The sequence below is a fragment of the Halichoeres trimaculatus genome, unplaced genomic scaffold (genome assembly GCF_033239565.1).
Source record: "Halichoeres trimaculatus isolate MK-OKI-2021-1 unplaced genomic scaffold, fHalTri1.1 fHalTri1_scaffold_8, whole genome shotgun sequence".
NCBI classification, from domain to species: domain Eukaryota; kingdom Metazoa; phylum Chordata; class Actinopteri; order Labriformes; family Labridae; genus Halichoeres; species Halichoeres trimaculatus.
In genome coordinates, this window is record NW_027437186.1 from 29,661,300 (window position 1) to 29,685,565 (window position 24,266).

Here is a 24,266-nt window from a genome sequence, read left to right on the forward strand (position 1 = left end):
TATTGAGTTTCCATTAATAGTAAAAGCGAGTTTTGTCATTTCAGTGCTTTGAAATTCTCTGGTAACCCACAGATGGCAGAAAATTACAAAGGCCATAAATTTGAGCGTGTGGATGGATGCAGAAATTGCGAGCCATTATTTGTGGTTTGTTATTCAGCCAGATGAAGCTCCACGCTGTTGATTATTTAGTCGTTGAATAAAATATGGGCTGGAGCTCTCTTGCTGTGCATTTTGAATCAGCTGAATAAAATATTTTGTATATCTTTATGCTTTAAATCAAGAGTGATGATAGTGAAAAACGAAGACAGAGAAGGTGCCACGGCTCGGTGCATCGTGGGACATTTGAGTGAGGGGAAATCCATGGGACCACAGAGAGCACGGTGCATCTGGTGAATTATGGGACAGCACAGGATTCCCAAGCTGGTCTGTCAGTCAAAACAATGGCGGTGGACCTCGGGGACTATTTCGAATGTCACCGCAATGTAATGCATCTTGTGCCATGAGCAGTGACTGGAGGCTTCTCTTTGACGGAGTACAGAGAGGGATACCCAAGGCGCGTCCTCACGTAGTCATTCCATCATCTGGTGCCAGATACAGTGTGTAATCACTGCCGCTGCCTGGGAATGTCTCCGAGGAAGAGGAAGTGTGGGTAATCCCCAGTGGAAAGTGAACTAGCGTTGATGGACGTTTCAATTGAAAGTGGAGTGATGTCTTCATTTTAACTGTATGAATTTGGTTTGGGCTGTTACATTCACAGCTACATTCTTCTTATCAACGCTCCTGTCAATCTGATGCAACTATTTCTCAGAGGGGGTCATTTAAAATCATGTTACCCACCGCTTGTGATGTATAGATGATAGTCTTTGTCTGTGCTGACATCTGTGAGCTGTTATATGTCGAATCTTAAATCTCTGTCCCTCATCTCTTCATCTTTTTATCATTTCCTTTCAAAACTGAAACAGATAATGATCCAAAGTTTAACAGTCACTGAAACGTGAAGATGAATGAAAAATAATATCTTTCCTTGATTATGGTCAGTCTTCCTCACGTAGCTCACAATCCAGTGACATCATTAATCTCTGTAACACTGTACTTTAGAGGTCCGCAAATTTCAGCACACTTAGGTAATAAATGGACAAAGTTTTTTTCTTATTTCTTTGAAATTACACCTAAAATTTTACAAGAATTTGGTGAAAATTAGCACATAACTTCTGGCCAGATTCTGTTTTGCAGTGCGCCTGTACTCGCAGTGTCCATCACAATCAGGTAAGGCCAATTTACAACCCCACTCTTGGTGAATATGATATCTGAAGCCTTCAGTTGTATCATGTAAAACATTAAAGGCCTAATCATAAAGGTTTATCATTTTGTATGTGATGTCAATTATGCATATCAACAAACTCACTAGTAAAGAACTTGGTGAAATTAAATAACTAATAGCTAACTATCAACTGCGTATTGGGAAATTGAATTATTCACTTAACATTTAAAAGGTTATTATCAGAGGAAACAATAATCCTAACTTCTGTATTCAAGAACTAAGCAGATATTTATCACCTGCTTCTCTGGAAATAGCAGAAACGTTGAAATACTAAAAAAAATTGTGGTGGGTTGTGATGTAATTACAAATAAATTAATCGCTAATTGTTGCCTTCTTACCTTGCAATTTGGAGTAAATTTCAAGGACACTGGAAAAAAAAACAGTAACCTACCATATGTGACTTGCAACAATAAATTTGGACATTATTTTAAAGAAGTCATGTGCTAATTTCAAAGAAATAAGAAAAAACTTAGTCTAATTATTGTCTAAGTGTGATAAAATTTGCAGACCTCTTAACTAATCTCTATTAATTTCAAACCAGCACAAAAACAACCCTAAAGGAGCTTTAAATCACCTGGTTCAAATGAAGTTGTTAATTTCTTCAAAAGTAGGAGTTAAGATGAAGACAGACAGAAGCACGTAGAGAAAGGAGTTTTCACACTGCAACAAATGAGGCTGACACCCAATAATTCAGAGGACCATAGCAAGCATGACCCTCCCTCAGTTTGGAGACTTAGGCCCACCAACTAAAGTAATCTTGTCCCTTCCTCTCCCTCCTCTGGCCTACAGCCCCAGAGCAGCAAGCCAACCCCTGGCCTGGGACTCAGATGCCTGCTGCCTCTGACAACCAGAACAGTGACATACATACAGTGTGACTTCCAAACAAAGACATTTCCCAGAAAAGGACACTCAAATTTGGTGGTTACACAATAAAAGTTATATTTAGGATTATTTAAGGCTTGCAGCAAACTCAGGGCTCGCTTATAGTTTTAGAAAGGTCAAAGTGAGAGCAGTGCAAACATTGTCACTCTCACTCCTACCCGCCTCCCTTTTTCTGTGATCTTTCTTTTAATGCAAGGAGTGCGACATCTTAGTACAGCAATACATCATTATATTGTTTGGTTCTATACAGTCATTTCATATCATATTCTACTGTATTGATCGTACAACACATAACTGTATCACATCATATCATCCTCCATCGCAGTGTGGCACATCACCCATCACAGTGTTTCACACCCCTACTTGCTAAAAATCAGGAGATTTTACCCAATGTCTTAAACTTCTATTTGTTAATTCAAGTTTACGTAAATTCAATACTTGCCTATTTGATTGTTATGCCATGCATTGCCGGATTACCTTTATACATCTTTTAAGTTATGAGTTTTCAAAAGTTGTTATGTTCCCTATACATCAAATCAACAACTCCACGGCAACTTTCTGATTACAAATCAGAATTAATTAATCTACGAACAAGTTTTTATACAGAGGCATGCTGCAGATGGAATATTAAACCTTGTTAAAGTCTAGTGTTATAATTAAAGTGTAATTTAAAATGACAGTAACTCTTTCTATTACCTTGAAGTGGTGTAAATTTCCTCCTTCGTGTTCAATGTAATTGCTTTAATGTTTGGAAGCCTGTGTGCCACATGTGCAGATGCTAAATACTTTCTATTTAAAACACTTCATTTAATTTCATAATGCTCTGCTTACATGCTGATTTTTTACCTTGGCACTTATGCTTTATTCTGAAGTATCTACTCTGTATGTTAACTCAAAGAATACAACAAACATGAAAGGATGATAAATAAACATGAACTCAGGAGGTAAAGCCCCTCTGACTGCTTTTTGTGTGCATTAACAACCAAGGACTTCCTTCTTCACCAGGAGGAAGAACGATATTCATAAGTCTAACAATGCCAATTCAAAATTCATCGTGCTTATTAGTGCTCCACACGCAACTCTGACTTTCTGGGTTACTTGAATAAGCAGTTTAGGAACAGATCTCTCCTGCCGTGTAAACAGCAGCCTCTGCAGCCAATTTAGCCCTTTGCTTCACACCTGGACCACCTCCTCAGCACAGTTAATGAAGGCACAAAATGATTTAACTCTCAGTTTATTTAAAATGTGTTTACCGTACAGCTGTTACAGACTCAGGCCTGCTTTTATTCATTACTCATAGAGGCAGACTTCTTTCCCAAGAACCGAAGCACAGCTCCTCTCAGGCTTTAAATAAGCTCACAGGACACAGATCACATTTCTGTTGCTAATATTGTAAAACTGTTAAGGTTGTTGATTTCCCTTTATTGCAACTCCTGGTGTAATGAGCCTATTAGTCTTTATTCAATTAAACTGTCTGTAAGACAAATAACAAGTTAAAAAAAACCCTGGGCCACCTGAACACAGGTGTTAAAGCTCTTTTAGGCCTTTGACCTATTCCATCTTCCTCTGTGGTTATCAACTGTCGTCAACTTCTGAAAACCTGCACACTGTAGAAGCAAAAATCTGCTGAGTGCTTGAAAAGAAAAGTGTAAGGAGCTATGTGGAAAGCATGCAGGTGTATTGTCTCAGAGGTCTGTGCTAAACATAGTCATCCCCATGAAATGACCTAAAATAATAGAGATACATGAGCTGGCCAGAGTCTGTACTCATAACTGTGTCACTGTACCTCATCATACTGTGACTATTGTGAAATAGTCTTGCATTTATAAACTGTTATACTGTCCATAATCCATGTTTTGAAATAAGATTATCAGCACTGAAATTAGTAATTTCTAAATGTTATCTGTATCAGTGGTCGGGTCAGCCAGCAAAGTTTAGCAGTATGAACAGAGTTGACCAAGGAAGGAAGGAAGGATCTGTCCTTTTAACTGGAGAAAGAGATTTCTTGGATTTATTTTGTTGTGTTTTAGACACTGGAACTAAACATTAAAAAAGAAAAAGGAAAGAAGAGCAGCAGAAAGCTAAAGGGAAAAGTGATAGATCAAAACACAGGTTAAGTTGTTTGAGTATACAAAGCTGACTTATCACGATTCAAAAGGTAGTGCTTTGTAACGACAAAAAGATCTGCTCTCCATTCATGTTCCGATCCCCCCAGTGGGGACGTAGCTGTTGGCTGTCCTATAAGTGGCCATATATATATATATATATATATATATATATATATATATATATATATATATATATATATATATATATATATATATATATATATATATATATATACATATATATATATATATATATATATATATATATATATATATACATATATATATATATATATATATATATATATATATATATATATATATATATGTATGTATATATATATATATATATATATATATATATATATATATATATATATATATATATATATATATATATATATATATATATATATATATATACATATATATATATATATATATATATATATATATATATATATATATATATATATATATATATACATATACGGTAATCTACGGGAAACGTGATGGCTAAAATTCACCAGATGCATCTGTATTGCGTCTGCGTTGCATTACGGCAAACAGATCAAATAGGTTTCATTCAAGTCATTATGTCAACTCACACTGGATCCGTTCTGTTGCAGAACGTCTGTGTGGCTGCTACGTCATGTCGTAGGTAATACGCAGCCATCCTATTTTTGATGGACGCAGAGCTGTGATGCATAAATTCAGCATAGGGAAGATTGAGCAGAACAGGAAGTTGTGACTGCAAACTAAGTTAAAACACCCAGTGACTTTCAAAATAAACCAGACCGTGTCAAAATCAGTTTGTATTTAGCGTTTCTATAATGATAAACAGACATAATGAGTGGAGCCTGACCAGGAGTCAACAGGTTTGAGGTTTTAAAGCCCAACATGAATGAAGAGAGACTTATGGAGTGGGAAGCGTGGGAACTCATTGGTCTCGTGACTCCAGCTGTTTGTCGGACTGAACATGCAGCCATTGTAAGTTGACAAACGCAGTCAAGACGCAGCACAACAAAGTCGCACTGCAATCTGGTGTTTTTCAGGGCCAAAAGAGTAGCCTGCATGCATGATTTGCCTGCTATGGCTGCAGCTGAGAGGGGCTGCTGTGCAAACGAGGACTCATCTGCCTGTAAGTTGTTTGTTAAGAGGAGGAGCCCATGGCAGCACCCACTGCTCATTGAGAGGAGTAAAATCAATATATGGTTTCACGGCAAAGCCTCCAAACGGCAGTATTATGTTGCTAGATTTGTTATGTTTTTGGAAAAAGGATTGCTGGAGTCTGAAAACTCGCTAAATATAGAGATAAAGTTGCTTAGTTGGCAAATTCATGTTACGGCAAGAGTCACAGCTTAACAAGAGTGGGTATTGGTGCTTCTGGGAAAACACTACTCATCCTGGCCACAGGTGTTACTCCAATCAACACAAGACCTTGTTCTAGTCACTTCAATATATGAACAATTTTATAAACTGCTTAGCCATGGCTCACCCCCTCTAAGAGCTAGTGGATGTGGTTTAACATATTGATACAAACAGAATGATACAGTAACTGTATGAATCCTGTGAGGGGATAAAGCTACAAGAAAATGTATTCACAGACACTGAGGTATTTTTCCATCAGAGGGTGAGTGGGTCACTCTTTAAAAAACCGACGTCACAGAGAGCTTTCTCATTTGATACAAATGCAGATGCACTCATCTAGGTCGCCTTCGGCTGTTACCTTGTGCTTACAGCGATAAGCTTCATGAGATGCAGTGGAAGCTTTTGTGACTGTTTTTTTATTTTGCTTTGAGTTTTGCCTTGTGGCTACACACACGCTGCCTTTAGTCGTTTGATTGGTGGAGCCTGCTGGGCTTCTGCTTAGCCTGGCAGCTTTAACAACAACAGAGTATCAGTGATCAGAATTTAAAGGACGGAAAACGAGTAAAAAAGATGTTTTTTGTTTAATCAGAAATGATATATCGATACAATCTCAAAAGAAAAACTTGTATAATCAAAATAAAAAGCAGATGATTCTTTAACTCTTTGACTTTATTTTGAACCCAAACATCCAAACCTCTGCCCTTAGCCGTGTTACAGAAGATTAGTATTCTGTCAGCATGCTTGGTCTCCTCAGATTTACATAGAGACCATGAGGGTATTTCTACCTGCTGTGAAGCTTTCAGGGGTTAAACACCAATGTGTTAGACGATATTAATGACTGTGAATTTCTATAAAGGGCAATCCTCTGTTTCCACCAGGAGCTCGATGGTGCTTTTTCCAACCTTTTTGATGCAGCTGTTGTTCTGGCTGCAAACAGAGGTCTCAAAGCTAAAATGGAAGAAAAGAGCCACCTTTTGCCCTCAGCAATGGAATATCACTTGCATGCTGAGACCTTTGCTCGGCGAAGGGGTGCACTCTCATACTGAGCCTGAACACCTGCTCCATTTTAATATTTTTTTGTCTCTTTCTGTGGCTGCATGATCAGAATATTAAAGAAGATAATACTTCTCCCATTGGAGCTGTCATTTACATGCTTTAAGTGTTGCTTAAAACACAGTGTGGTCTCTGAGTGCTTCTTTTCATTTTGGAGACATTTATCTTCAGCAGATTTCTTTTGAATGCTGATGTATCAATCATTTTAAATGGGGAGACTTATTTGCTGGCAAGGCTTATTGTCAATAAAAGTTGGCTCAGTTACACTTTGCTTGGATGATGAACCAAAATACATCACACACTATATAGTTCTAAGTAATATCAGAAGTGATGCAACTCCTACATCCAAAATGCTGTTGTATCTTAGCCAGGATCAAACCAAGAAGAATGCAAAAGAAATTTGAATTTACATTAAAATTTAGAAGGGTTTTACATTATCATAAACAATATGACAAAGTAATGGTCAGGTATGCACTACACCTGGACAGGTTGGGCTTTGGAGAGTCTGGATGGCAAGCAACCAGAAAGCCTAAGAGAAAGCCCAAACAAGCACCATCAGGAAGCTCAGGTAATCATTAAACCAGACCTCCAAGACAGAAAGGCCAACATGCCACTGAGGTCTGCCCTATAAGGGTGCCTGTAGGGCAGATACCCTTCCCAGAAGTTCCCCTTCCTGAAGAGTCTCCAAGTGTCCATGACCACACCTGGCCTCATAAATTGAAAAATGTGTCATTTTTTTTCTTTTTTCATTAAAGTGAAAATTAAATTAACTTGAAAAAGTCACTGGTCCTTTTTTTAATATGAACAAAGAAAAAACCATCTTGATTTTCAAATTTAACTGCTTGTATTACAAAGCAGAAAAATAGATAACCCCTTGCTTTTCTTTTCATTATTTATGGCACTACTTGTTTTTGAAGGGAAATTTTAATAAACAAAAGACAGTGAGAAGGCACTGCGAAAAGTTCTGCATTTTATTTCTTAAGGGTTACTGTAAGTGTAAGTTTCACTCGCGTATACATTGCTCATTCCAGAAAATGAGTTTTACCATGAGTACATTATTTTACATAAATGCAGACTCACATTTTTGTTTATCTAAAACTGCATGGAATAAAAAAATCCTAAAAGTTTCTCAGTGCTTTATATTTATGAGTGTTGTTCCAAACCTTTACCTGATTTTGTTTACCATCCAGTCATGAAAGAGGGAAAAAGGTCAATGTTATTTGCATGCATCTGCCAAGGCGTCTTCTCTATAAATAGAGATTCATCTTCTATAAGATACACTGTCTTCCGCCTCAATGAAAGAGAATAATCTCTCTCAATGCATGCAGAAAGGATGAGCTCCTGAGCACATCTCTGGCAACACATACTCTCAACACATCTTTTTCAATATCATATTAAGTATGTGTCAGTTCTTCTGCTGGCACCGCTTCACAGTAGCTCATTAACCAACTGTTTGGTAGGACACAGTCTCAATCTTGTGGAAGGTGAAGGCTAGTGTAGCATGCCATGCAAATAAAGGGGTTTGTTCTCCATCTGGCCAGGAACACCTCTGGGGATATTCTGAGCCATGGAGACCAAATGGTTTTTGCGTGTAAGGGGAACACACAATGCTGCTGAATGAATTCACTTTACTGGAAGAATCATATTTCTCCACTTCATGCAGGAGACCTGAGGCAAGCCGGTTGTAGTGCTGTCAAATAGCTCACTTTTAACACAGGAGTATGCCAACGTGTCACCCAGAACTCACTGGTCTGGAAAGGTCCTGAATGATGTGCTGCAGCTACAAACTGTTCTTTCCATGATGGCAATATCAATATCTGAGAGATAATCACTTGTAGTCCCCAACCCAAACAAGATCCATAAAAATGGGTTGAAGAAATTTTCATTCTCTTTTACAAAGGTTTTTTGCAAATCAACAGTCACAAATCCTCAAACAATCAATCATTGAACTTTCCTCCTGAAACTCAGTTTTTCTTGACTAGAAGTTTGAAGTAAGGTCTAGATTTAGTTCTGGGGTAATATATTTACCAGATATACAGTCAGTGTTATTCTCCATGCTAACATGCAAACTGCGGTGCTGCACAGTAAAGATGCTGGCCTGTCTTCTCCTTTTATGGTGCTTGGATACATGGTCACCTTTGTCATTGTCTTACTGCCCTCTACTGGCCCTGCATTGTTTTGCAAGTACCTTTTTTTCTGTATATGCAGAGCAGCATTAATTTGTAGTGATATCAGCATGTGTCAAGATTTTCTCCTTAAGTGTTTTTATTTTTCTTAGATCAAGAAAAAAAAAACTATTTTCAATTTCTTTTTTTGAAAGTTACAGACATGCACCATAGAGCTAAGCACATCAATGTTATGACATTTCAAACAGCTGTTCCATCATGTACCTGGTAAACACTGAACAGACTGTTCAAGGAAAAGACAGATATCCTATTAAAATTAAACTCATAGCCAGTAAAAAAAATTACCAGGAAATCACACAAATCAGAACATCTGGAGAAAGAGCACTGGTTTGAAATCATTCAGGAAATCATTATTATGGAAAAGGTGACATACCAAGTTAAGCTCAGTTGCATTCCTATGACAAGAACTGGAGAAAATAGACCATGTACACAGAAAGTGAGAACAATAAATATCTGAACTGTTTCGGAGTAACTAGAAGGAAGGACTGGCATACAAGAAATGCCCAAGGGAAATTTTTGTATATGCCTATATACTGTTCCATAATTGTTTTCTAAAATGAAAATAAATTAAAATAACGTTTTTTTTTGTTTTTTTTTTCAAAAAAGCTTATTAACCATAAAATATACAAAGTTAGTACGTGTGAAAATCTGTTAAAATGTTTTCCAAAGCATTAAAGGGATTTTATTCTGTAGCTCAGGTACCTCTGCCTGAAAAGATCAAATACTTGTGTCATTAAGCTGAATGACACCATGTAGTTAATTTGATGGAGTTAGTGTTGAGGCTGGTGTTGGGACAGTTTTGTTTTCGCATTTTCACTGCCTGCACCACACATTACAACAACTTAAAAAAATGAAATCATTTGTTTCTTTTCATGGCCCAAAAAGGATAACAACACTTCAAGGAAAAAAAAACTGACCCAGGCTTTTATATTTTATGCATCATAGGGTTAAATTCCACAATGGACTTAAAACATAGTGTTTTATACATAAATTACAGTTAACTATTAAATTTCAGGAATAAATTACAATCCAAAGAATCACTATTTGACTGTTCCAGTGCTTACACATTTAAGACAGGCATGTTTACCATAATCAGCTGTTAGGGCTGTGAACCGTTGGGATAATATAATAATGTTCAAGCAAAAAATGTCATCATATTACTTTCCTCCTTTAATGATGAAATAAATGGAGCAGTAAATGGACTTTAATTAATATGAGCTTTTAGCCTTTTAGCTCGCTAGATATAATTACGTCTTATCCTAAATGGAAGATGGAGGTTGTTGATTCGTTTATTTAATTATTTGGATCAACATTAGCCACAAACAAGGTGGCAGCTACTTTTCCACTCAGCGCTGGATAAAATGCAGCTGAAGTCATAGATCGGGTTTTAACCCAGCATGATGCAGCTGACTTTTTCTAACCCTGCAAACACTCCTGCAGAAGAGAGCAAGGACACCCAGGCCGATTGATTGTGTACTGAACTCAGGATCTGATGTATCTCTGCCGTGTGCTGTAACCTACGCTGACTGATTCTATGCGTGTTTGTTTCATTTGTTGTGCTTGTCGGCCAGTAACCCTCACCCCAACCTCTACCCTAACTCTCCCGTTTTCAGGTTGCTCTTCGATCAGGTTTGGCACTCCCTGCTGAGGCTCCTCATTAAGAGGAAAGTGGAACATCTGTGCTGGCCAGGCAAGATGACTTAGGCCTCCTGGCCAGAGCCTCAGCAGAGAGTCACAGCGAGGAGGAACAAAAACTTCCAGCAGGAGCTGGCTACACTGAAGAGCAGATAACAGCTTCCCTTCTACTTTCTTTTCAGAGGATTCTTTCAGCTGGCTCTGGTTTAATTCTGGCCTCCAGGTTCTCACAGCATACCTTTGTAGACAAAACTCATTTCCATTGTGGCTTTGTTTTACAAATCCCTTTAATGCTTCTCCCAGTAGGAAACTCCTAATGGCTGCCTTTTAGTTCCTGTTGAACTGAAGAAGAGTAAAGTTGCCACATCACCTTTTTTTGGAGAATGATATAGTAGGGTGAATTGTCTGGGGAAAACTGGCTTCACATTCTGCTTCATAACACATCCAGTACAGCAGGAAACCCACAGTGAATGTGCTCATCTTTCATAAAAGTCCACTGTCAGCTGCTATCAGATATTTTCACAAGACCCTCTTTTGTGTTGATGTTCATCGTCCACTGCCACAGATCCTGTTGTCTCCTGGGTATTTTTTAAGTCAAATGCTGGCAAAACTTCAACTAACAGCGAGTGAAAGTAGCATGTATTCAAAATCAAAACACAAGAGCGTCTTGCAAGGTCTTTAAAGATCCTTGGAAGACTTTGTAAGAGATCTTGAAATAGTCTCACTTTTATATTTCCATCTGTTCACAATCCATGATATAAAATGACATTATCGGCACTACAATTTGTTATTTCTAAATTCTATTCCTCAGTATATGCAGCCAGGTCAGATTTGCCCAATGTAACACAAATCAATTTAAGGCATGCAGGACGAAAGGCCCTTTGATGACAGTTCGCCGGCCACCAATGTTTAGCAGCAACAAGCATAAATTTCCTTTTAAGATGCTATGAAGAGGATTTGTTTTGATTGCACTCCCTCGCCACCTTGTGGCCCGGAGTCTCCACACACTGTTGTAAATTACTTTTAGTGAGGCGTGTGTTTGTTTTGGAATTACTGGATACAACACACCAAGGTAAGGAGCTTATCAGTACAGCCACGTGATGCTATGGTTTGAAACGTGACATCAAGCAGGTGTAGCTGCCGGCTATGTAGTGCTGTCAGCAGCCCAGTGCTCCGACGTACCTGTAGGCTAACATGACAACAAGAAAACACTGTCAGTTTGTAAGTAGTTCAGTTTACAGCCCGAGCTAAAGGCTAATTGGCCCTCAGCTCGGGCTGTATGTCTCTCCCATATAGCTTTCCTCTGCTTTTCTGTCCTTTTTCTGTCCAACAGTTAGGCTCCAGTATCCACCATTACGACAAAATTAGTCACAGATCTCTGTGTTTTATCTCTTCTCTCTACTAAACTTCATCAGACAGCTTGGTGTTGTCATAGAGACCTAGATGTGCTGTAGATCAATCTACCTGAACTGGAAGCCAAGATGCTGCAATCTAAAAAAACCTGTAACCAGCAATATTGGTGGTGATGAACTCATTTAAAAGTGTGGATTACAGTCAGGCATATATCTAGAAGGGAACCTGTTTTAAGATCACTTTCAACCCCTCACAGCCCCCTTAAGAAAATAATTTCTTGGATAAATTTTGTAGTAATGGTGGACACTGGAGCTGAACTGTCAAAAAGAATAAGGACACCAGAGCAGAAGAAAGCTAAACAGGTGAGTGATAAAGCACAAGCTACAACATCTTAGAGCACCAGACTGAGAGGGACACTAAGCAGATAGCCTGCTCACCTTCTGGAAACTAAACTACAAACTGATTTTACAAAGTCTGGTTGTTGTCAAGTTTCAAAAAACAGCATTAGATAACTACAAATAACTTTATCATCTTGTTGTTTTGCATTCTGGGAAAAGTTGTCTTGAACAAAGAAAAGTAGTGTTAAAAAGAAGACCTGAGACTGCAGCTTGACTCCTCAAAGGTGTCACTGCAATCAACGCCAAAATGATCACAGCACCTCCAAAGCAGAACTATCACCCCTGCATTTGTTTCACTAGTGCTTGATCCTCCTTCTTCAGCCTCACTGCCTCCTCAGCATCCACCTCCAAGCTCCAACTCCAGGGCTACAGAGACACTTTCTCACACCTTAACTGCTGAGTTTTTCCATTCAAAGGTTAACGAGTGAAGACTGATGAGGTTTGGGGCTGAGTCTTTTCTGCTGCTGTAATTAAAATTTTAACCAATAAAAGGTGAGTTGACCAACTGAAATGTATTTCTTCATTTCAGGCAAAGCTTTACGCACAACGCAACCTTGTAAATGAACACAGGATCCCTTCAAAACCCTGAGAGGTTGTGGGTGACAGCCACTCACACAGCCAATGTGAAGAATGCACTTCAGTTTTAATTAGCAGAATGAATTCACTCCTTTGTTTGGAATTTTATTCTGCAGAAAACCAAAAAGGAAGCAGGGAAAAAAAATGCTCCCCCTGTTTTAAGACCAACTTACAACCAAATAAAAACAGGCTTGTTACCCAGCTGAGGTCATGACCCTTAGTTTGGGAAATGCTGCCACACAGCAATTAATGGCTCCATGTCCTCTTACACATACACCTCTTTAATAAACCAAATATGTTTATGCATTGAGCTCATGCTGCTGATGTAGATGTCCTGCTGATTTATTAGTATAGCAGTAATGTAAACATAATGTCATAAATATGCATAAAGCACTGAACTGATTGCTTTGCTATGCTGATGACCCGCAGTCCACTCTAACATTTTCATTTTGTAAGTGATCCAATGTCATTTTGTCAAATTCAAGAGGTTACAGCTTCATGCCTGCTTATAATCATCCTCTGCACTATATTAACCTCTCTACCTGAAAAATAACACCTGAGTCTGGAAGGTTCCTTAACACCCCCTCTTTAACTCAAGCCCTGATATCTGCTCTACCCTGAGGCATGCTCACAATGATGGAGCCACCATGTATGAAAACAAACCATCTCTATGAAATGTGCACACAGCATGTGCCATGGGACGAAAGAGGTGTACCCTAATTGCACGCCTTTGCTCTAATGTTTTTACATTTCTTAAGCTTCTGACATGTTTTGGATACAAATGCAGATTTGTTTTGCACACCAGTTTGTTTTAGCCTTTTAAATCTGACTCCCTGTGGGCAGCTGGTTTGTTTATAATCCTGTTCAAATCGATCGACTGTAATAGCTGGAGACTTCATTCTTTAAAGCTTCTGCCTTTTACAGTACCATGCTATGATGACTTCAGTAGGGTATGTTACATACGGCAAAAAGCAAGTGGGCGGACAACAACATCAACAAGCTGGAGATTGTTGTTTGTATAAATCTGTTTAAATCCATCTTTAGATAAAAACAACTATAGCTTCGGCAGTGCATAAAAAACTTAGATAAGCTCTCGGCTGTGAAGGAACTGGCATTTGAAGAAATCTTGAAGACATCATAATAAACAAAAACAACACTTCAGGCTGTATGTTTCTATTGTGTTAAAAGCTTCTGTGAGGAGTTTTCGCTGGTTATGAAACATGCTGGAATCAAAAACAATGTCAAGTCATGACCTATGAAAACAAATAAGAGCGCTAAAATAGACAGTGTTCATTTCTATATACATTTTTCTAATATCTTAAAATGCCAAACGGTGAGATGTTTACCATAGCGAGGAGGTGAGAACACCAAAACAGTATTTTGTGTTGTTGTTTTTTTTTTTTTTGCATATTTAATGATAAAGATTGGGGGCGCAGCGCGTATGCGCACCACACTCCAAAGACAGTCAGAACTTAACAACGACAAGCGTTTCACTATTTAAGAGTCAGCCTTCTCATTATAAGATTACGCTGCTCTAAACTCTCCTGATTGAAGAGGATGCTACGTTAGAGCATGTCAGTGCATGTTAGATAGACACCAGGGCTAGCCATAGGATGAATCATCTTTTTAACCAGTGCAAGAATTTAACCTGCATTTGTAACAAAAAAAAAAAAGAAAGAAAACAGCTAAGGCTCCAATAAACTTTTCATCAACAAGTGCAGCTCAGTTACCTGTCTTTGTCTCTGAGATCTCCTGCAGCACCTTTGGATCCAAACTAACTAAGCGAGAGAGGGGGGCGGATGTTTTTTGAGTTTTCAATATAACGCTCAAGTACAGGACTTGGTTTGACGATGAAAAATATCAGAGCTCACAGGAGCATACATAAAGTTGGGGGATAATCAGAAGAAGTCATAAGCCAGGAGAACAGCGTAAGAAAGAGTTTAAAAATAATAGGAGACTCCATCTGTATTCAGGAGTGTTGGCAGTCTGCCAGCACTCCTGATTGGTAAAAGTAATGGGTTTATGTATGACACATTTCAACATTTTTTTTTTTTTTGCTGACTATAATGACCTTGACATGTAAACTCATGCATGTCTGTTGTTATTCTTTGCTTTTGTTTAAGAAGCATTTTTGATGTCTTCTTTTAAAGTTACATTTAACATACAAAGTTACATACAAAGAAATAACCTGTTTCGTCAGCTAGTGCTTGTTGCAGAAAAAGTTCATATTCACTGTAAAATATTTAGCAAAGTCATAGCTAGAGTTACTGCCCCCGAATTAATAAATCAAAAAAAGGGTGCAACCTGTGAAAAAGTTAGTGTAGAGTCCTGTCTTTCACTTATTGTTTTATTTACCAGACTAAACACCCTTATAATTATATGACAGGGTGTCACTTCTGCCTCACATTGGTGCATTCACATTTCTCTGTATTGCACATGGCAGAGATCTGCTCCATTTACAGACATACAAACACATGTGCGCGCACACACACACACACACACACACACACACACACACACACACACACACACACACACACACACACACACACACACACACACACACACACACACACACACACACACACACACACACACACACACACACACACAGAAAGATGAAGAGAGATGAGCACAGTCCGTGTAGCAGACAGTCGGAAACAAGTAATGTAAAAAAAAACTCTGCCTGATTGTAAGCAGTCCTAGCGCCGTCTTTGTTACCATCTCCCACCCCATGCATCCGCAGCTAACGCCACCTCCCCCCTGAGTGGCTAGGTATGCAGTGACGTACTGACATTTTACAGCGATGAAATGACATGGCCTCGACTTGGCCCTTTGCTGATGGTAAACCAAACCAGTTCTTGGAAAAGAATGTGATTTGAACCAACTAAGCACTAGCACCAGCACTTCATGAACACTGGTGAAAAAGGGGTATGTGTGAATGAGGTGTGGATGGGTGAAAGAGACAAGCAGTGTTAAGTGCTTTGACTGGTCAGAAAGTCTAGAAGTATATTAGTATTGGTCCATTTACTTTTTAGCCAACAGGGGATGCTAAACTCAATATTGACCAAATGTTCCTCACAGGAGCTTTAAAACTCTTTAAACCTTTGGACTGACTTCATAGGTATGGATGTATTGTCAAAAAAATGTAGAAATTAATCAAATTAATGTAACTTTGGGAACGTTGAAAATAGTGGGTATTATTTGGCAGCATATAGCAGGGCAGGGTAGTTTAAATGAAATATTCATAAATGCACAATCACCTGAATATAAAATCATTCAGATTTAACTTAGCTTGGCTGAGATGCAGAGTAACAAGCTGTGGATAACCCGGCTAATTGGAGAGGATTTCATAAGAAGTTAACCTTGATAATGTTTGTTGCGTGTCTCTCCTGACTGTGTGGGATGAGATTTGCTTATGGCGGTAAATCTTGCAGACATAAGCAAGACAAATTCTAATTTAATTAGGTCTGGGAATAACGTAAGGCCTACGCATTTTTCTCTGACAAATAACCTACAGTGAATGGTAAATAACAAGGCTGTAAAGTATTTTGCGTTGGAATGCAGCCATGTATTGTATAACAGCTGTGTTTGTTGAGTAGTAGCTATGTAGGATGGATTTATGGTGAATAATAATGGGGAGTGGTGAGTCACATTGCTTGTGTGAAGTGAAAACGACCAGGCCCACGCAAAGCTCTTGGTGTAATGTATGCAGCCAGCGCCTAATTTCCTTTTTCTCTCCAAGGAAGCCTCTGAAACTCACCCAGTCGCTCTATTTATATCTGCAGCATCTTTTCATCGGCACACTGATGGAGCCATTAGAAGAGGAAGAGAAGAAACTGAAAGTAGCTTAACCTAGACTTCAATAGCTTTGGATGTTACAATTCTTCATTATTTGTGAACCTGGACCTGGAAGAGAGCTTATTGATAGAAGCATCATTGATAGTGTTTTTTTTGTTTGTTTTTTTTTAATCAAACTCACATTCTGTCAAAATAAAATAGATTCCCATGTGTGGAATTCCAGATCTATTTGTTTTTGTCTGTGTGAAGTGGGATCAGTGGATGTGTGTGTCTGAGTCATTTGTGAATGTGTGTAAGAGTGTGTGCTGGAGACAGGGAACAACAAGTATTTACCCAGCACAAAGTGAGCTGATTCATTCCCTGTGAGGGATCCTGCAGCGTATATCTAACCATATTTTGGAATAATTTGGTGAAATATGCCAATTTACGCACCACTGAGCATTTGACTAGACAGTGGAGAAGGGAATTGTGCTTCCAGACGGGTGGGTTGTTTTGCCTGTGGCACACGCCTACAAACAGTGCACAGGAGGGCCGGTGGAAATCTGCTCTGTTTGTCCACAGAGCTGCATTATTTGGATTTGTGGATATCATCGGGTAAGCTGCTGTGTATTAGCCTTTTGAACTCTAAGCTGTTAGAAAAGAATCTGAAAAGACGTAATTTTCCTTACTTTGTACATCTTTAAATGTGATTCCATAATAAGACTTGACATTGCATCATATACAGAAACATCAAAAACTAGCTTTTCTTTCATCAGATAAACAAAGATTACATATTCATCCTAAGACAGTGTTTCAACTGATATAACCTCAGGACCTTACCATCACCTTCCAAAATACAATCATGACCCAAATTTCTAAAATTTGTATTTTAACGCCAAGTGACAACCAGTGCTAAGAAGCATTTTCACCTTTGGCGAGAGGAGACCTTTCACTTCTACTCTTTTTTTCAGGCACACACCGGCAACCCACTGAAAATGAGTCAGAGTCGTGACCTGCCAGATGAGAACCTTGGTCTCAAAAATAGAGAGTGTAGAAACATGAGACATAAAACAATTTCTTACACTCTAGGGGTTATTTTAAGTCTGTTCATTCTCTCAAAAATCTAAGATACAGAGTGCAAAGTCTTTCGGAGTTTGAGTTTTATCTGAATTTAAAATCAGGCTTCTTCATTGTTTTTGCTTACGGTTATGTGACTTCTGGGAGTTCTGTGGCAACCAGTATCTGTCTTATTTCAACAGAAATGTAAATTCTGACCAACCAACAAGTTACTGAGAGAAATATAAAGTCTGCCCTGTGATAGACTGGTAAATAGTCCAGAGTGTGTCTTGCCTTGTGCTCGATAGATGAAGTCGGTATCCCAGAAAACAAACCACTAGCTACAATGCTACATGCTGTGGAGTTGCTGCTTGCTCCCTGCACAATAATAAACTCAACAATCTGAATTTATAGTTCAATTTGCCAAACAAGCACAGAGCACAGTTTAGAACTCTGTGGCTGCAAACCAAACCGCCAACCAACAGCTTGGTTGTATTTTGGATCCAAAATTTAACATTTGTACAACTGTGGTCAGAATTCAAGTAACTAAAACATAAGATTCATCTCATCCAAATAGTGGATAAGGTGGATGATGGTGGATAATGGATATTTCTAAGGCTGAAATATCACATTTTCAAGGCTGCTCTGTGAGGAAATCACAGCGTGACAAGGCTTATAGTAATTCATAATAATGTTAAGGTACATGCAGTCATTGAAACATGCTTGTCTATTTAGTGTTCAGCTTTAAGTTGAGTTTTAAGTTCTGACAAAGGGCAAGGGCAAGAACATTCCTGAAGGAAATTGTTTTGCCAGAGTACAAAAGTTGGCAAAAGTAGAACATACAAACATGCAAACAAAAAAAAAAACTGATTAAAGAAAATATAAAAGAGTCCAACCAAAAACACAAAATGTCAAAGTCAAAGAATGTAGAAAATAGTTCCTGAAGTAACAAGATGTATGGATAAATGAGAGAAGTCAGACAGGCAAAATTTATGAAGATTTATGGTATTGCTGCCACACCAGTAAGAAGAACAAAAATATAAATAGGGAGCTACTGAATTATCATGTTATTTCATGATACTGGATAATTATATTAATGAAGTAAAAAAAAAAATACTGTTCACTGCTGCTGTCTTGTCCAGGATGTTTTTAAAAAGAGATTTTTAATCTTAATGAGGTTTTCCCAGTTGAATAAATAAAAATCACCTAGGTAGCAACCTTTGTGTGGTACTGGTTGCTCAAGAGATAGTTAATAAAGACAGAGTTTCCTCAGTGTCTATTGTCCACTCCTATATTCAGCCTCCAGTACACTTCTACAATACAAATTTAAAAACCAGACAGGTATAATGTGACAAGTTTTTGGCAACGTTGGACTGGTGCAGTTTGTATCAATGGAGCCTTCTGTGCTCCTCCAGCTTGTGGATGATAAATGAAGCTACCTCCAGAGGGTTGGACTGATCCCTTTCTTCTGCAAAGCCCCACTGCATTTCTATATCTGTCTTAGTGTATGCATACTCATCATTACATCATCCACAGTGCTCAATAACAGTAATATCTGTCCATGACTTAACCCAAGTATGAAGTTTTCTGGGTAAAACAATAGGATACAGTAGGGGGTAAATGTCACCTCTTGTATGACTGATAGACAACAACCTGATCTTATTCTGTTTCATTTCATGTCTTGTTCTTTTTTTTAAACAACAGTACTGACTCATTAAAGGCTATGACAGCTCGTTCCCTTTGAGCATGATAATGCATTTAACTATCTCTGGAAGGTATTCTTGAGTGGTAATGACGTCCTCATGACCCAAAAATAAAGGTCGTTTTTCTTCTTAGGTTACTTTCCGACTGCAAAGGGTTGATGGTTACAGCTAATTAAGTTTTGTATTTTAATCAGTTATAATTAATTACAGACTTGACAAAAGGTTCAGAGCTTAAAGTGACTCATTTCTATGACTAAACAATGTTAAAAAATTAAGCTTTTCTCTTTTTAAAGTGACTGCAGCTCAAAGATTTAGTGAGGTTTTTTTTTTTTGTATGAGTGCAAAAAAATATAATGTTGCAAAATTTCAAATGATTACAGGGTAATAATAATCACTTATTAATTTCAGAGATATGCAAAATGTGTCATGGGCTGATGAGTGCACAAGAGAATAAATATGTATCAGGAATTCGTGATGAACTTTATGCATATATCACTTTATATCTTTAGATACAAAATGAACACACATTATAATCTAAGTGTTGGCATGCTTCTCCAAGAGACTGTTTCTATAAAATACAAAGAAGCTATATATACTGTAATGCCTACACATTGCAGATACAGCTCTTAGGATACAGCATTAGCTTCAGCAGCACGACACAACAAAAGATTTCTGTGTTGTATCATTTTGTTTCATCCCCAGAAGAAAACCTCTGCTGTTGTTTTGTCAGGGGTGTCATGAGCACAGCTCAGCATATGATTCATACACAAGTAAACAACACTCAGTGTCTGCTGATATAAGACCATCATACTTCTAAGAAAGGACACAAACTCTGCACATCTAATTGTGAAAGGAGCTTTTAATATTCTTCTTGTGAGACTTTGGATCTCAGACGCTCGTATTGACCTTGTGTTTTACAAAGTTTGGGTTGTCTGATTTCAAAGCACTGACACCGTGCAGATTGTTAATGTGCAGTAATTTATAAAACAAATGGTTTCTTGGAGAGCAGGCTTTAAAAAGGCACTATTAGTGTGAGGCTGTGGCGGTGTGTTCACTCACCAGCTGGGCATCTGCAGGAGGCTGTTCCATCGGAGCGTGTCAGGCAGGTGGAGTTGTTCAGGCAGGGATTGTGGAGGGGGTCACAGGGGTCATAAGGCTGGCTGCACAAAGGGCCGGTGAAGAAGGGGGGACAGGTGCAGGAGAACTCCCCAGGTACATCTGACTCCTGACACTGAGCTCCATTTAGACAGGGTCTGGAATCACACTCATTCACATCCTCTGAACAGTCCACAGCTGTCCAGCCCGGTGAGCACAGACACCTGGGATGGAGCAGAGAGGGGATAAGACACCTTCACTTTGGTGTAATTCAAAACAAATGTTGGATATAAAAACACTTCCAACTTACTCTGAAGTATCCTTAAAGTTAAGTGTCTCTCTGAAACAAGAATGAAGCTACCATATAGTGTGTCATATTTTTTTCCAAGCCAAACGGCTGTGTATTTTAACGTTTAGATCTAGGGAAGGCCCGTTTCGGTGATAAAATCGCAATTTAGAGCTGCTTCAATTTATGAATAAATCCACAGAAACAACAATAAAAACCAAGTGGTCACTTTCTGTGTTGAAAAACAAAGCGGGGGTGCATAAATCTGTAGTTCCTTTAGTGTCCACTAGAGGCTTGCTGCAAAATCTAGTAATCCCCATCCAGCCCAATGTTCAAATAAACATTTCCAAAGCAGAACCAAATAAGTTTAAAGAGTAATACGACATCAATTTCAGGGCTTATATTCACTGAGCTTCTTGGTGTCTTCTCAAAGAGCTCAATGAATTCTCAGAGAGACAGAGTTATAGGAATTTTAAGATTTTCTAAGAATGACGTCATTCAGAGCTTCCTGTAGTCATATATCTGGGAAACATATATTTTTATACATTTACACCTGTCATCCACACGAAAACGCAGTTTTTACTAAAAACAATGTTTTCTGAAAGTGAAGATTTTGAAAAACTCAGCATGTGGAAAACAGAGTTTTCGGATCTCAAACATCACAGCTAGATAAAGGACTCATTCTGATTGGCTGGCACAAGTTTTAAGTCTGAAAACACAGCCAAGTATGGGTTTGAAATGCCTTGAGTCGTGCTTATCGGCAGATTTGCCCACTGCGTGTGGACAAAAGTATTTTTAAGAACGAATGGGGGGCGATATTCGTTTTTGAAAATACCCAGCTACCCCATATATGAAGCCTTAGGGTGCTTTGTTAAAACAGGTCCAGGTGTTAAGCTCGTCTTTTATTCATACACACAGCAGCAGAGGAGGTAGTTTTACTTTTAATGCATTTTAAGGATGTTATAAAGGCTTGAAGTTATATGCCCATTTGAATAATTAGGTCTTGGCTTAGCTTTCTGACAGGTGGTCATGCTGCAGTGGTTTGCCAGTAGGATGAAGGTCAGCTCTTTGCCAGTTTTACCAAAAAGATAGGTTGGCCCTTGGTCAGATAAGTTCCACCAACACTCTCTTTGAAGTCAGGCCCACAGCTAGATAAGTTTGACTTCACCGAGGTGGAAGGATCTGCTAAACATGTTTTGGTAAAAACTTGTTTTTGTCTCATGAATTCAGGAAGTTTGAATAACAATGGTCCACTGTCACACAGATAATATCAATAACAACTTAAAAAAGGCTACTCAAAGATATTAAAAGTAACTTCCAACCTTCTGTAATATTCTTTTTGTTCCTGAGACATTTCAAATATTTTCTGAGGTTTTTTTCCGCTAGTAAGTGGTGCTCTTGTAGGCATAAAACACATCATTATCCCAAAACAGTGCAATTTTCAAAGTGAAAAATAAATGACAAATAAAAAAATTCATTCTGCCAATGTTAATAATTGAACATTGGTATGATTGTGTTACTTCTGATTTCATAATATAGTTGATAGATGTGTGCATAACAAAATAATAATAAAAAAAATAAATAAACAAAAGCCCAGAACACTTATGTTTCTCTACAGTTGCACAGTTTTCAGGCTTGGAAAAAAAAAAAATTAGAGAGCTTCTACAGCAACAAATGTACTGCAAAGAGCAAGTGTTATTGTTTTACTTTAAGTAAAAATTCTCTCATTACACCCAATATGAGCCATGTCCACCTGACAAGTTTAGAAAAATGTATAATTTCAAGATGTTTGATTTCAAGAAAAAAATGGCACCTGAATTGATTTTGTAGAGAGAACAAACTCTACCAAAGCGTTTTCCTGGCTCACATTAAATCTTATAAATCTTATAAAACATTTTTACTAAAAATAAGATATAAACACTTGCTTAGATTCAGTTTTTGCCATGGGATAAGTAGTGGTCAGTAAGCCTGCAGCATCAATGCACCCAATGCTGTTTGAGGGTCTGACACTCAACTCCCACTCCACACTCAGAGGATTTGTACACCACATAATGCAGTGGACCCTCCGTGCTGAACAAAAACTGAGGGGAAGCATGTTGGGAGAGGGCGTTGAGGGTAGCTTTAAAAGGCTGATTGAGTCAGACGTTCCAATATGGCCACTCTCATCTTTGCTGGGCTCAGAGAGTACATCCATGTCAAACTCAGTCTTGGGTAAAAGCCTTGATGCTAGCTAGCTTGCTGGTCTGATGCACCATTTTGGGAGGGCCACCAAATGTGGAGCGGCAAATCTAGTGCAAGCTTCTAATGCAGGATGAGTCATGAAGTCCTGTAAAAAAGTCATGTTCAGGAATACATATGCACTGATTATTCTGTTTCACTGGGTCTGGGTAAAGTCGTCAGTGTATGTAGGACATGTTTAGGATGTAATTTAGATATTATGTTTGACTTTCTCTTGGTTTAAGTGATTCAAAAAACACATTTATTGTTGATCTGTGTTTTTAGTACACAATACTACAGTGAGCCAGAAGAGCACTCATGGATCTTTGTTTGAGATGCTCAGGGACTTCACAGGTTAATTGAACCAGTGGTCAGAGCAGCTTTTAATTCTGGACAGCTGAATGTAGGACACAGGAGGTTAGAGCACTGAGAGGGGATTAAATGGAAATGTATGCAGGCTAGACACAGACAGAGATAGAGAGATGGGGATAAAGAAACAGAGACAGAAGCTGAGTGAGTGTGTGTGTATGTGTGTGTGTGAGAAAGAGCGTCTCAGGTATCTGCTCTTAAGGCAGGTGAATATTCCACTTGGTGGCAGTGAGTACCCGAGCACCACATCCGCTCTACCTTGCATTTCTTTTCATCCTCCAACTTTTCCACCTGAAGCAGTTTTACGTCTCCCCAGCGAGCGGGGGGGCATTAGCTGGAGCAGATACACCAGCTTTTTCCTCCAATGAGTCACAGATCCCCTGAAACCTTTTCATGCTGTGAGCCATTGATTGACTCATTTGTTTTACTTGCCATCTGCAATTCATTATCCCCAGCTGCCACTGGAAGGACATATTGCTATCTCTGAACGGCTTCTTTTTCTGCATTTATTAAGTGACTGATGCACCTTGTGAGGACAGCGCCCTCGAGCATACCTACTTGTAGCCGTTGAGAAGGTCTGTGCAGGTGGCGTTGTTTTTGCAGGGCTGTGATAAACATTCATCAATTTCTTGTTGGCAGAACTCCCCCTCCCAGCCGGAGTGACACACACACTCATAACTCTGCAGTGCAACAGAAAAGAAACACTATTGGAACAGCATTCGAATGTGGTGACACCGTGCATGTGCATTTTAGATTTGAGCGGTTAAATTCTAGCATCTAAAACAGCCACACAAAACATGAAAAAAAAAGTAAAATGATGAAAGAAAAACAGATGGGAATGAAATTTACACTGTTCTTGGGAACTTTTGCTGGGTAG

The 24,266-nt window shown here is 38.6% G+C and overlaps 1 protein-coding gene across 1 annotated transcript in view; it reads right to left on the reverse strand.

Annotated features, from left to right (window-relative positions):
- eys (eyes shut homolog) overlaps nt 1-24,266 on the reverse strand; it is a 265,468-nt gene that overhangs the window by 138,990 nt on the left and 102,212 nt on the right. The window contains exons 24-25 of the mRNA XM_074676533.1: nt 23,948-24,069; nt 20,482-20,741 (exon numbers count right to left, since the gene is read on the reverse strand). Coding sequence (XP_074532634.1) covers nt 20,482-20,741; nt 23,948-24,069 — 382 coding nt within the window. The remainder of the gene's footprint in view (nt 1-20,481; nt 20,742-23,947; nt 24,070-24,266) is intronic.